This window comes from Tauraco erythrolophus, chromosome 4, assembly GCF_009769465.1.
Source record: "Tauraco erythrolophus isolate bTauEry1 chromosome 4, bTauEry1.pri, whole genome shotgun sequence".
Taxonomy (NCBI): Eukaryota; Metazoa; Chordata; class Aves; order Musophagiformes; family Musophagidae; genus Tauraco; species Tauraco erythrolophus.
The window spans coordinates 14,457,783-14,472,248 of NC_141468.1; the positions used below are offsets into that span (position 1 = coordinate 14,457,783).

The 14,466-nt window shown below is 41.6% G+C and overlaps 1 protein-coding gene across 1 annotated transcript in view; it reads right to left on the bottom strand.

Annotated features, from left to right (window-relative positions):
- Positions 1 to 10,755, bottom strand: part of CCDC146 (coiled-coil domain containing 146) — a 78,316-nt gene extending 67,561 nt beyond the window's left edge. Inside the window, exon 1 of the mRNA XM_086610692.1 lies at positions 10,600 to 10,755. Coding sequence (XP_086466818.1) covers positions 10,600 to 10,755 — 156 coding nt within the window. The remainder of the gene's footprint in view (positions 1 to 10,599) is intronic.
- Between the last annotated feature and the right edge of the window lie 3,711 nt (positions 10,756 to 14,466).

Here is a 14,466-nt window from a genome sequence, read left to right on the forward strand (position 1 = left end):
AGGTTGAGCCAAATTGGCGCCTCTGCGAATTGCCCTATTTAAGTTGGGACAAAGGGTCGGGAAAGAGCTTTTTTGCTCAGGAGCGAGGAGAAAGCAGGAGGGCGCTGCCCTCGCTCCCGGCTGGGCGACTGCCCGGGCCCGGGTTGGCGCCATGTGCTCAAGATGGCGCCGGGGGAGCCGCATGGAGGGGGGGGGGTGGGCTCGGGAAGCGCCTCGCTCCCGGCGTGCCCGCCGGGCCGAGCTCCTCTAGAGGAGATTAAGATCTAAGAGAAAACAACCACAACGACCAGGTCAGTCAAGATGGAGCAGGAGGAGGTGTGCTGGAGCTGAGGCTTCCCTTGCAAATCGGTGTGAAGATGGCAGGCGGCCCCCCTGCAGCCAGGGTGTACTCGGCGGAGCAGAGACCCACTCGTGGCCCGTGGAAAAACCCATGTCGGGGAGGAGATGCCTGAGCCCAGGAGAGGTCGTGGAGCAGGGGATGCGCGACCAGGTACTGTTAATAATGGGGCATGGAAAGCACGAAGAGGTCGTGGAGGCATCTGGAGACCGTGGGACGACCCACGCCGACGCGAGTGGCAGCAGCTCCCTAAGAGGCCGAGACTGGTAAAGCCCGAAATGGTGCGATGCATGGGGAAGGATTGCAATCCTGCGGGCAGGACTCACGTTGGAAAAGTTTGGGGACTTTTTTCTTCATGAGTAGGGGATCCACCGAAGCAAGGGAAAAATGGTGTAAAGACTCCTCCTCCTTTAAGAAAGGAGCGGCAGTGAACAACATGGATGAACTGACCTGCACTCCCCTTTCCCTGTCCCCCTGCGCCGCCGGGGGGGAGGTTGAGCCAGGAACGAATGGAAACGGGGTGGGGAGGTGTTGTTTTAAGATCTGGCCTTGTTTTCTCTTTTCTCCTCTCAAGTAACCGGTTTCGTTCCCTTATGTCTCCTGTTAAGTAACTGTTAATAAATTGTTTTGTTTTAAGAAGAAAGCCTGAGTCATGTTTTGCCTGGGACCATGGTTGGTGGGTGCTCCCTCTCGGTTCTTGTCTCGACCCTCAGTCAAAAAAAAAAAAACCACGACAGAACCCATGGTTTTTTTTTAGTAAGTAAACCAGAAATCACCCTTTTAACATTTGAAGTAACCTAATCTGTATAAGAGATGATAGGCCACTAATGGACCTTTTTATTGAATGTATGTTTGGTTAACATTGCTCTGTCTTCCTCACCATGCAGTTGTGCTGACATAATCATCATCAGGCAAGGCCAGGTAGACTCACAATTTTATTACAAGATCACCCTGTTTTGGAATATCAGATCTCAAATACATATTTTGGATGAGAAAAGGAGAAGAGAGAGAGAGCTTTGGAACATAAGACAGCAATATGCTTGTCTTCTTAGGTCTCACAAATCTCAGAAATTGTTGAGAAAAAATGAAAACAACGAGAATATGCTGCAGTTGAAGGTTATTCCTTCTGCCAGCCTCGCAGCTTTCAGGAGCTGTTTCCTCTGTGTGGCATGAAATCCGCACTTGACATTATAACAGCATAGAAGAAACAACACATCATAAATGCTTTCAAATGTGCTTCTCTGAAAGGAACAGAAATACCACCTGCTTTATGATTTCATTTCATAGATTTCTAGGTTGGAAAAGACCTTAGAGATCATCGAGTCCAACCGTCCCTAATCCCCATTAAACCATATCCTCAAGTAGCTCATCCACCCTATTCTTAAACACATCCAGGGATGGGGACTCAACCACCTCCCTGGGCAGCCTATTCCAGTGGCTGACAACCCTTTCAGAGAAGAAATACTTTCTAACATCCAACCTGAACCTCCCCTGACTAAGCTTATACCTATTTCCTCTTGTTCTATCACCCATCACTAATGTAAAGAGCCCTTCCCCCACCTCCCCACCATCCCTTCTCAAGTATTTGTAGGCTGTAATCAGGTCTCCCCTCAGCCTCCTCTTCTCCAGGCTAAACAGCCCCAACTCCCTCAGCCGCTCCTCATAAGTTTTATTTTCCAGCCCCTTGACCAGTTTAGTCACCCTTCTTTGGACTTGCTCCAGGAGCTCAATATCTCTCTTAAAGCGAGGGGCCCAAAACTGGACGCAATATTCCAGGTGCGGCCTCACCAGTGCCAAGTACAGGGGCAGGATCACTTCCCTGCTCCTGCTGGTCACACTATTCTTGATACACATGATAATGTGAACACATCCAACGGCTTCCTGGCCTTGTTTCCGCACTATGTCACCTGATAGAGGGAAAAAGAATCTTTCACTAGAAGGAGTATATTACACTGGCTCTGTTCCTGCTCCTCCTGTTTAAGGGCATTTGTACGTTCACCCCATTCCTCCACAGATTTTTATAGAAGTTACGACCAATTGGAACAATTAACTTTCCTATTGCAACCACCAATCGGTTTAACGTTCACTACTGCTTCCTTGCTGAAAGCTGTTGCAAAAAAAGCCCAGACTCTAGCTTACAGACCCATTATTATCCCCAGCTGACTCCCCAAGTGACCGTATCAACAAAGTTGGAAAGGGTTTATTTAATTATCAGTCAGATTCCGACAAGTGGAGGTGGAGGCAACATCTGTCTTTGCTGGGTGAGCCAACATATTTATACAGCTTTTTTGTTGTGCCAGGAGCCTTTGAAGCATGTAATGTGGAGCGTGCCAGGATCGGCTTAATTTTGAAATCTTGTTTGCATTCAACAGCTGTGTTAAGATTTTTTACATCACTCCCAGAAACATAGAATAGTTTGGATTGGAAGGGACCTTTAAAGATCACCTAGTCCAACCCCCATGTAGCGAGCAGGGACATCTTCGACCAGATCAGCTTGCTCAGACCGCCATCCAAACAGACCTTGAATGTTTCCAGGGATGGGGCATCTACCATCTCTCTGGGCAATGTTTCAGTGTTGCACCACCCTCATCATAAAAAATTTCTTCCTAAATCTAGTCTAAATCTGCCCTCTTTTACTTTAAAACTATAACTCCTTGTCCTATCCCAACAGGCCCCTGTAAAAAGTTTGTCTCCATCTTTCTTATAGGCCTCCTTTAAGTACTGGAAGGCTGCAATAAGATCACCCCGGAGCCTTCTCTTCTCCAGGCTGAACAGCCCCAGCTTCATACGAGAGGTGCTCCAGCCCTCGGATCATCTTCGTGACCCTCCTCTGAACTCGCTCCAACACATCCTGGTCTTTCCTGTGCTGAGGACCCCAGAGCTGAATGCAGTATTCCTGGCAGGGTCTCACGAGAGCAGAGAAGAGGGGCAGAATCACCTCCCTCGACCTGCTGGCCACACTTGATGCAGCCCAGAATACAGTTGGCTTTCTGGGCTGCAAGTGTACATTGCCAGGTCATGTTGAGCTTGTCATCCACCAGCACCACAAGTCCTTATCAACAGGGCTGCTATCAAACCATTCTTCACCCAGCCTGTACTTGTGCTTGGGATTGCCCTGACCCATGCACAGGACCTTGCACTTGGCCTTGTTGAACCTCATGAGGCTCACATGGGCCCACTTCTCGAGCCTGTCCAGGTCTCTCTGGATGGTATCCTATCCCTCAGACATGTCAACCACACCACTCAGCTTGGTGTAGTCTGCAAACTTGCTGAGGGTGCACTTGATTCCACTGTCTAGGACATTGATGAAGATACTAAACAGTACTGGTCCCAGTATGGACCTCTGAGGGACACCACTTGTCACCGATCTCCATCTGGACATTGAGACATTGACCACTACCCTTTGGATGTGATCATCCAATCAATTCCTTATCCACCAAACAGTCCACCCATCAAATCCACATCTCTCCAATTTAAAGAGAAGGATGTTGTGGAGGACCATATCAAAAGCCCTACACAAGTCCAAACAGATGACTTCTGTTCCTCTGCAACTGATACAGCCACTCCATCATAGAAGGCTGCTTGGTTGGTTAGGCAGGACTTGCCCTTGGTGAAGCCATGCTGGCTGTCTCGAATCACCTCCCTGTCCTCCATGTGCCTTAGCATAACTTCTAGGAAGATTCGATCCATGATCTTCTCAGCCACAGAGGTGAGGCTGACAGGTTGGTAGTTCCCAGGGTCCTCCTTTCTACCCTTTTTAAAAATGGGTGCCATGTTTCCCTTTTTCCATTTACCAGAGACTTCTCCTGACTGCCATGATGTTTCAAATATCACAGAGAGTGCTTTGGCAACTACATCAGTCAATTCCCTCAGGACTCTGGGATGTATTTCGTCAGGTCCCATAGGCTTAGTTATATTTGGGTTCCTCAGGTGGTCACGAATCTGATCTTCTCTTATAGTGGGAGGAACTTTGGTCCCCAGGTCCCTGCCTTATGGTCCACCCGTTCAAGAAGTGTGGGAAGAGAGGTTGCTGGTGAAGACTGAGGCAAAAAAATTGTTGAGTACCTCAGCCTTCTCCTTGTCCATTGTTACCAGTTTGCCAGTCTTGCTCATCAGGGAGGTACGCTTTCTTTGACCTTCCTTTTCTGGCTGACATATCTGTAGAAGCCCTTCTTATTATTCTTTGCATTCCTTGCCAAGTTCAGGTCCTGACCCCCATCCCTACACAGCCGGACAGCGTCCCTATACTCTTCCCAGCATACCTGACCCTGCTTCCACTGCCTGCGCATTTTCTTCTTACCCTTTAGTTTGACCAGGAGGCCACGACTCAACCATGCTTGCCTCTTGTCTTCCTTGTCTGATTTCTTACATGTGGGGATCAAGAGCTCTTGTGCTCTATGGAAAGCATTCTTCAAGATCTGCCAGCTCTGTTCTGCTCCCTTGTCCGTGATGGCAGTTTCCCAGGGAGTCCAATTGACTAATTCCTTGAATAGCTGGAAGTTTGCTTTCCTAGAATTCAGGGTCCTGACTTTACTCTTTGCCTGACCCATATCCTTCAGGACTGTGAACTCCACCAGTGTGTGATCACTGTAGGCCAGGCTGCCTCCAATCTTGACATAACCAATTAGCTCACTTGCATTGGTGACCATCAGGTCCAGTATTGCATCTCTTCTCCTAGGGCTATCTATTATCTGGCTTAAGAAGTTATCCTCAATGCATTCCAGGAGTCTCCAGGATTGCCTACAGCTTGCCATCCTACTTTTCCAGCAGATATCAGGGTGGTTGAAGTTCCCCAGCAGGATAAGAGCCTGCAAGCGCAATGCCTCCTGTAGCTGGAGTAAGCAGGCTTCATCAATAGGCTCCCCTCGATCAGGTGGCCTGTTGTAGACACCACCCACAAGGTTCCCTTTGTTGCCTTGGTCTCTAATTCTCACTCATAAGCTTTCAACTTGCTCGTGGCTATTCTTCAGACAGCTCTTCACACTCTCTCTGCTCCTTGATGTAGAAGGCAATCCCTCCACCTTTCCTTCCTCACCTGTTCCTTCCCTTCATAGATCACATGCATGTTTGGAGAGTACTGAAACAAATTATCCACAAAAATATTACAAAAATATACTGATGATCACACTTTATAAGAGTAGAAAGCACGCTACAGTATGTGTAGGTGAACAGAAAGTAAATTGGTGCTCATATAAAAAAAAATAAAATTTCTATCTTAAGTCTACCAAGCTAGCTTTTCTAGGAAATTTTTCATTTAATGTTGTATTGATATTTTGTTTTTAAAAAGGAAAGTTGTTTACACCTACCATTTAACCTACGTTAGGAGGGAATTAAAAACCAGTTTGTTAGCGAAAGAAGTTGGTAAAGGCTATATTTTCTAGAGTGGCACTGTTAGACGTCGGAATGCCATTGAAGAAATATACGAAATACTGATTATCAGTATTTACACTTGAAAGCTGTAGCCAACCTTTAGGTGACTTTCTTTTCTTTCCTGCAGCACAGAGGAGAAAAAAGAGAAAACCGAAAAGTACCTTACCCCCTTTGAACCACATTCAGACACTGAACATACGCATCATTCTATGACTTTAAGCTCCTCCAGCTAGCAGACCCACATGAATCAGCATCAGATCGGCAGAAGCAAAATCTGCTTGAGAAGTCTCTGTCGCTATACTGTCCATTTTTGTTAAACATGGAGATTTTGCCTGCGTTTCCAGTAGAACCAGGATACTGGTTAACATGTTTAATAGCAGTTCACCACTTTCAGCAGTCAGGGGCAAGAAGTTCATTAGCCTCTGAAAGACTCCAAGTTTTGAAATACACTTGAAAAATATTCATGAAAGGTTCTTTCTGCTTCCTGATGGATAGGAGCAACAGGATGCTTGTACGCCAGCAAAAAGAAATGTAGCACTTTAGTGACAATTTCCATCTGAAAAAAGATGCAATTGAAAGACTTGGTGCTGGTATCGGATAGGAGGCACAGTCCATTTTATCTTTATAGGATACAGGCTGCAACAGTCTGCCTTAAATCAGAGAAATCTCCCAAAGGAGTTAATTCTTCTGCAGGTTTAGATTTAGTACATAAACGGACAATGTTCATTGGCAGAAAGGGATTGTTGCTGTACCTTCCAAACAAGATACCCACTCGCTGAACCTGGTAAACAGAAAAGCACTTTTCATTCACGAGTACACTATGAATTGCTCCCTAGTAGCATCCAGTAGAAAGACATGCAAGATAAATATTGCACAATCTTTTTTCTGGTATTTTGTTAAAAACAGATGTATACATTTGAGTATACTAACAACTATCCTTCTAACCCAAGAACACATCAATAAAAGGAAGAGAAAGAAAAAGTACATCATAGAAAAGCTCAGAGACATCAATCTTGAGTAAAGTCTAAAAAGAACTGCTAATACAATACTAACTGAAAAAGACCTCGAACTGGGAGAAGCTACCCTTCCACCATTTGATTTCTTCCCTTTCTTTCTTTTTCCAGAAAAGAGGAACTTGTACCTACTTTATAAATAAACAGAATTAACTAAACAGAATTAAAAGATGCTAGGCTCCATGACTGATTTCTCCTAACTGAAAGAACCTGAAGAATACTAGTTTCTGAAGAGTCTCTTGAATCAAAACGATGAACTAGTAGATTTTGTGAGCAATTCATCAACTTTATTAAATGTTTGAAATTTTGCAAAGATAAAGTGGATGGAAAACTGTTCCTGGAGCATAGCTGTGAATGATTCACTATCAAATTGGAAAGATCTATAGAGTTGGGCTCTTCTTTGCGTATGGGATTTAATTGGGATTTAGGTTACAAAACAAAAATTAAGCAACAGAAAAGGATTTGAAGACTACAATAGATCACAAACTAAACATCGACAGCATCATTATGACAACTGATGTTTTATTTATTATGTTCCCACTAAAACAGGAAAGCCTGGATCAGGTGAAAGAAAGGAAAGAACAACTTGAGTGCCCAGAGGGAAAAAATGCTACTAGTGCAGGGAAGGGCAAAATGTATGAGGACAAAAATTATGAGAGTGGCCAGGACTTGTCAATCAGTTTTTTTTATTTTCATTCTGCCTAATCTTGTCATTTCAAGCATTTAGTCCAGTTTCATGTCATGTTCTGTTGCTTTTTCTATTCTAATGGCAATTTCAGTATGTCCTGTGCTGCTTTAATAGTAATAGGAGCACTTTAACAAGGACGGTATAAGGATAAAGGGAGAGGTAAGATGTGTTATATTATCATCTGTTGAAAAAAATAATACAAATTCACATGCGAAAAATGAGTATAAATTCAGACCATTTTGCTGAAGATAGCTACTAGTAAAATACTCATTTTATAAAATGAATAGCTCTTGAAATTTAGACAATGTACATGACATGATATTTAATACATTTTTTGCTGCCTGTTAAGAATCAAATTACATATACATGGTCCACAATGCACCAAATTAAAAATGAAAACAGCATAATTGATTGCATCTTAATGTAGCATTTATCCAAGTAATATTTTTATTTCATCACACAGGTACTAGACTATGTAGTTTTCCATGAAAGTTATTAACATGATGCAGACTGATTTATTTCTAACAGTGTATGCCAGAAGAGAACAGGACATGGGGAAAGATTCACAAGCCAAGAAATTAAATGAGAAGGGTTAGGGCAAAGGTCTTTATTTTGAGGACATACCAACAAAGACTAAAAGAAGTGGAAAGTTCATTTTATGAATGCATGACAGTCCTCTAACCAACACTAGTGGAAGTTTTGAGTTAGGCTGATGTCAACTTGGTAATAGAAACATTTGGTGAAAAGAAGCAAGTCATGATGGACTGAGTGGCTTCTATTCAAATCTCTGTACAGTTTTAAATATTTTTACTTAACCCACAAGGCTAAACAGTGTTACTATGTGTTATTAAAAATGAAGGAGAGCGAGCGTGTGTGTTTGAATTCTCGATATTTATATGTTTGACTATCTGGTATTTACATGAGAAAAACAAGACTGGCTTGACTGGAAGGTTTACTGCTAGAAGGGATGCATCTGTTCTCAAATAAATCTTATAAGATCAGAAGGTGTCCCTTCTGATAAGTATTTGCTGCTATGCAGGCATAAATGACTAGCCAGTAAACCAAAGATAATACGATAAAATTCTGCTTCTGTGGAAAAATTCTGAAAGCTCTTCCAAGAAGAAGCCAGTGTTCATGCAACAACCTCTATGGTGACCAAAGTCATACATTTATCTCTGAATTATGTATAAAGTTCAACAAAGGAAAACAAACATGTCAGTGGAAGAAACGTGAATAAGTGATGAAAAGCCAAAATTACCTATAAAGCACAAGTACAAACTGTTAAAAACTACGGTGAGTATAAATGAGTCATAGTTCCCTTTTAAAAATCGACAAAATGACCGAAAGACCTCGTTATGAAATCTTACACAAATTGCTTGTTTCAGTCTTCTTCCACTGCACGTTTTTCCCCAAGCTAAGAACAATTTATAGTCTTAAAGTTACACTATATTTCCCACTAATGGTTTACAACGTTGTTGGAGTTAAACACGTTAGCCTTAAATTTGACACGCAGAATAAGCACTTTGGAAAGATTTTTTTTCGGGGGAAAAAAAAAATCAGCCAAATGATCTGACCATTTTCTAGAATAAGGCTAGAAAAATCTTTTTTCCTTATGACTAAAAATAAGGAAAACAAAGCATAACTGTAGATTATCTTCTAGAATGTCATACTATTCAGCTTTATTTTATTTGAGGAGAGGTGGGGGGTGAAGACATCTTGTACTGGGCATATGCTTCTTGTTGACATATGAAAAATTCCACCACAATTGAAAATCTATAGAAAAAATATGCAAGTAGCTGGAAAATAAAGTACTTTCCAAAGTGTAGTTTCCATACTTTCAGTAGACAGGATGATTTCTGTAAGGTAAGAGGTCAACTTTCTTTGAGAGTCGAGCTGTCCTGGGCTTTTGCAGTTGCCTTGGACTGAGAAGAAAGGAGTGTTGTGCTACAACAATACTGGAAGCTGTGGGCTCACCATATGCTGGTACTGGACTGGAAGTGAAAATCTCTCTCCCTCCTGTATATTGCACTTGAGTGTACATGAGATTAGAGAGAGATTGACTGTGTAGATCCATTCTGTGTTCAGCATGACCTAATAGCAGGATAGGAAAAGGGCAGTCCTATTTTCCTCTTTTCTACAAATTCTCACTCCATCCTTTCTACTGGCCTTAGGTCCAAGGCAGAGAGAAAGAGCAGGACTAGCAAACCGATCTGACAGATCCAAGTGGGAAAGAGCCCAAGGTAAAGCAACTTAAAGTAAGAATTTATAAAAAAAAGTAAAGTATGAACAAATCTTGCTTAGGATATGAGAGAGATGTACATGTTTATTACAAAGAGGACAGAAATTGATTGCTCTCCATTGTCACTGTGGGAAAGGCAAGAAGAAAGCTACATTATTCACTCCAAAGGAAATTTAAACTAGGATTTAGGAAAAAACTTCTTTTTTTTTAAACTCTAGCAATGATGAAATGCTGGAAAAGGATACCCAAAAAGCTATTTCCATTAATTAAAGTTTTAATTAACAAATCAGACAAATATCTGCAGAGAATCTACCTCAGTATAAATTCTGGATTAGATGATCTCTTAATGTCTCTTTAGGCATTACATTTTTAAGGATTCCATTTGATATGTATTTGATACCATAAATTCTAAAATATTTCTACTATTTTAAAAGTTTTCTTAACACAGAAAATTCTGCAAAAGAAATTGAGTTCCAAAACGTTTCTTCTATCAGCATCAGTTATTAGTGATAATAATAACTTATTATCAGGGTTATAATGATATAATGATATCATAATATATAATGATATAAGATCAGGGGCCACTTACCTTGGATTTTTCCTGCAGCTATTGAGCCTTTCTAAAAATCATGATGCAATTACTTCTATAGCTAGAATACTACAAAAACCAAGACTTCTCTATTCTCATTCCCCTTAAGGCCATGATCACTGAAAAAAAGTAGCATGGTTATCTATTAAGCACACCATCCTCGGGAAGAATATGCCCATGAATGTTTCTGCTTCACAAAATGTTCTTACTTCTTAGGAAAAAAAAAATGGGGAAGAAATAGGGAAGCTACAGATAGGCTATGGAAATAACCTTCAACTATTAACAACAAAACATCAATTTCAGATAATTGATTTGGACACAATATGCACTGTTATAGATAGAGAAAGCGAGGGTACACCGTACCTCATCTAAACACTGAAACGCAGGACTTGCTGTTACATCGGTGGATGCCTCATCTCGGCTATAAACTGTTGGAGCCAGAGCACAGATAGGTCGCTCCTTCTCAATTTCCAATTCTGTGTCACTGGAATTGGAACTTTCTTCATCAGCCTGACTCATTCTTCGAACTTCTAGGAAGTAACAAAAATACCAAAATACAGTTAATTAGATCCAGGGATATTATGATTGTTCAAGACAAATGCATAGCGTAAAGAACACAACATCATCATGTGACACCCAAGTTCAAACAACAAAAGTCACAACATGAGCAAGCCAGCTGGACTTCATGAAAGAGGCTGTGCTATCACTGTTTGAGTATTTTTTAAATCCTCTAATAGTTGGCTATGTTACCATCAAATAAATGTTTGACAACATGAAAAACAGTATTTCCTAAAGAACAGGCATTGAACAAAGGAGTGCTGGTCGATGAGAAGCTCAACATGAGCTGGCAATGTGCACTGGCAGCCCAGAAAGCCAACCGCATCCTGGGCTGCATCAAAAGGAGCGTGGCCAGCAGGTCGAGGGAGGTGATTCTGCCCCTCTACTCAGCTCTCATGAGACCCCACCTGGAATACTGCGTTCAGCTCTGGAGTCCCCAGCACAACAAGGACATGGAGCTGCTGGAGCGGGTCCAGAGGAGGGCTGGAAGATGATCCGAGGGCTGGAGCACCTCTGCTATGAAGACAGGCTGAGAGAGTTGGGGCTGTTCAGTCTGGAGAAAAGGCGGCTCTGGGGTGATCTTATAGCAGCCTTCCAGTACTTAAAGGGGGCCTACAGGAAAGCTGGAGAGGGACTTTTCACAAGGGCATGTAGTGATAGGACAAGGGGCAATGGCTTTAAACTGAAAGAAGGGAGATTTAGATTAGATATAAGGAAGAAATTTTTCACTCAGAGGGTGGTGAGGCACTGGAACAGGTTGCCCAGAGAAGCTGTAGATGCCCCATCCCTGGAAGTGTTCAAGGCCAGGGTGGATGAGGCTTTGGGCAAGCTGGTGTAGTGGAGGGTTTCCCTGCCCATGGCAGGGGGGTTGGAACTAGATGATCTTTGAGGTCCCTTCCAACTCTAACCATTCTATGATTCTATGATTTCAGGAAAAAGACATAACAGATAAGGGATGACTAACGAGAGGCAATAAGCACCTTACAGAGGGAGAGGGGAAGAAGGACTTCTGAGGCACACAGAAATCTTGCCATGACACAGTAAGATAGGGGACCCATAGAGTATTTGTAGAGCAAAGCACAGCGTAAAGTGGAGACAGGGCATACATGGAGGAATTTAAGAATTCCTTCACAAGTTCACTGAAGTTGGGCATAGATGAAGTGAATGGACAAATCAGTATCACAATATTTTAGCTGAAAATTTTGAAAGAAAGATTGCTGACTTCTGCACGTGTTCACCTGACACTAGCAGATCTTTCTAGATTAACAAGTATGCAGAATAACTATTATGCAGAGAACATTGTACTCTGCTGTAGCATAAAATCATTATAAAACCAATATTAGCTGCCAAAGATGGAGAACCCACCTCAAATTAGTCTGTCTTGACATCAATCAGCCTTTCACATAACATATGGGAGACCTTTCTCTTTTAAAATAGAGCTTTTTACACTAAATCAAGGACAATCAAAATTAAAACCGTAATAAAATAGAGAAGAACTTTTGAGAGTATTTCGATAGTATATACCAGATTTCTCTGAATGAAACAACCAGAGCAATTTTGCGCTCCAAAGCCAGAAAGCTGACAGTTAAGAAAAACATAATTTCTTTTTATAATAGTGGTGGGAAAATGGATATGAAAACGTCGTGTTCTGTATATCCCCCTTTTGAAAAGTCACTTGTCTATAAAGGTAGTGAAATTCAAACCAGCAAGTTTATTACTTTCTTCAGTGCTGTTTGGAATCCCTTCAGGAACATTTTGGCTTTTAGAGAGATTCCAGCGGCTGTATTTGCTTGTGGAAAAAAAAGCAATTTCATGATCTCTCCTGGAGGAGTCAAAACATTGTGAAACAACTGTAAACATCATAGAGGCCAAGAAATAAACTCTGAAAAACTGTACATAAACATGTATACACATTTATAAATAGAGCAATTTTTCACCTGTGAGAACTGCTGAATATTTTAGCATATGCATTTCATGTCTATGGCTGCTGCCGCCGCTTTATTTGTTTCTCTAAACATATCAGAAAAATTTAGACAGAGGGTAAAGCACAGTGAAAGAAACTCTAAGCAGAACAATGCCAAAACTGAGGGCTTCATGAGTGTAGGCATTTTTGTCAATCTTGTGTGTGAAACATACAGTTGACACCAGTCAAAAAATATGCTTCCTCACAGTATGGTAGTACAAAAGAGTTCTTGCCAAGACTCCGATTTGCTAGGCAGAGAGAGAACAAAAACAATCTTCAGAATCTGAAAAGTTTATAATATTATGTTAAAACACAACTATAGACAGCTGAGACAGAGGAAAACAATTAGACAGCCTTAGCGTGATAAGCACGAGTCTCCACTGCTTTTTTAGAGGGAAGGGGACAAACTGTAACAACAAATTCATACAATTATAGGATATTAAAGTAAGTTTAGCATTTTCCAATTACCTACTACATAATTAAATTTAAAATTCAACTTATACAAAAATTGGATGAAGTTCAAAAAGCAAAGTGGAAAATTCGTATTTTTGCAGTATCTGATAAATAAACAGTATGATTCAAATAGAAATGAAAGTTGGCATGATTTCTAAATTTACAGAATAGTTCAACAAATATGGGTGTTTTCAAACTGTAGAACTGCAGATAGCATCACAGCCTTGATCCAACATACAGAATTGCAGAGAAAGGGAATTACAAGTCTGCTTTGGAACGCGGGTCAAATCGGGCTGAGAACCGTCTTGTGAAACAGCTTCAGGACAGCAATACTAAAAGTCTGAACTCAGACTCTCAAGACTAACACCAGCATCTTTACTTCAGTATCTCTCCAGCAAACAGCAATGTTCATACACAAGTCACTGCAGAATCCAGATAGGTGGTGCTTAGCTGCATTGACTTTCCAGAGTGGTAGATGCAAAAAGTAGTAAAAGTTAATTCTGAAGAGATGTAGCTCCATGTATGCAGATGCATCAACTAGACCAAGTAAGACACAAAATTTATAAAAACATCTGTTGAGGGAACTACACTTCAAGTGATTGACTTCATTAACAAATCCCGATGAACTCCTTTAAACTTTCTCTTTATTCCTTGCATTTATAAATGATAGGATATCATTTTTCTTCCTAATCAGCTAAGGAAGCCTGAATAATTTCAATCAATGTTATGAGCTCAATTGGCTAATTTTTCTGCAAGTTGCTAAGGAGCACCTTCCCAGCTGCCTGCAGGCAGAGAGGACGGCAGGGGGCAGGGGCAGTACCCAGAGCAGGAAGGCAAAGAACAGAACCTCAGCTGAACAGTGGGGCATGATACAGGATATTTACCCACATCTTCATGCTACCTCCTTTTGCACACAAATCTTAAAAATTACTCTGAAAACAAGACAATTCACTTAGTGTTTCACACTGAATTAGGTAGAAAAATCATGTAATGTATTTGGAACATCAGAAGAGCAGTATCTAGTCAGACCAAAAGCTGATCTAGCTCTGCATACTTCCAGCCAACACTGGATGGCTGGAGAGGGACAGAAGAATCCACCAGTCACACAGTGCGGTGATGCATCTCTGAATCCATCCCCTCTCCCTTTGAATTCCTGATTAACTTTCAGTATCTGCAAATTCCGAGGGAAAGGAGATTCTCCTCCGACCTCTGCACAACTTGAGTAACCAGTGCTGTTTGTTTGGTTGGTTTGTTTG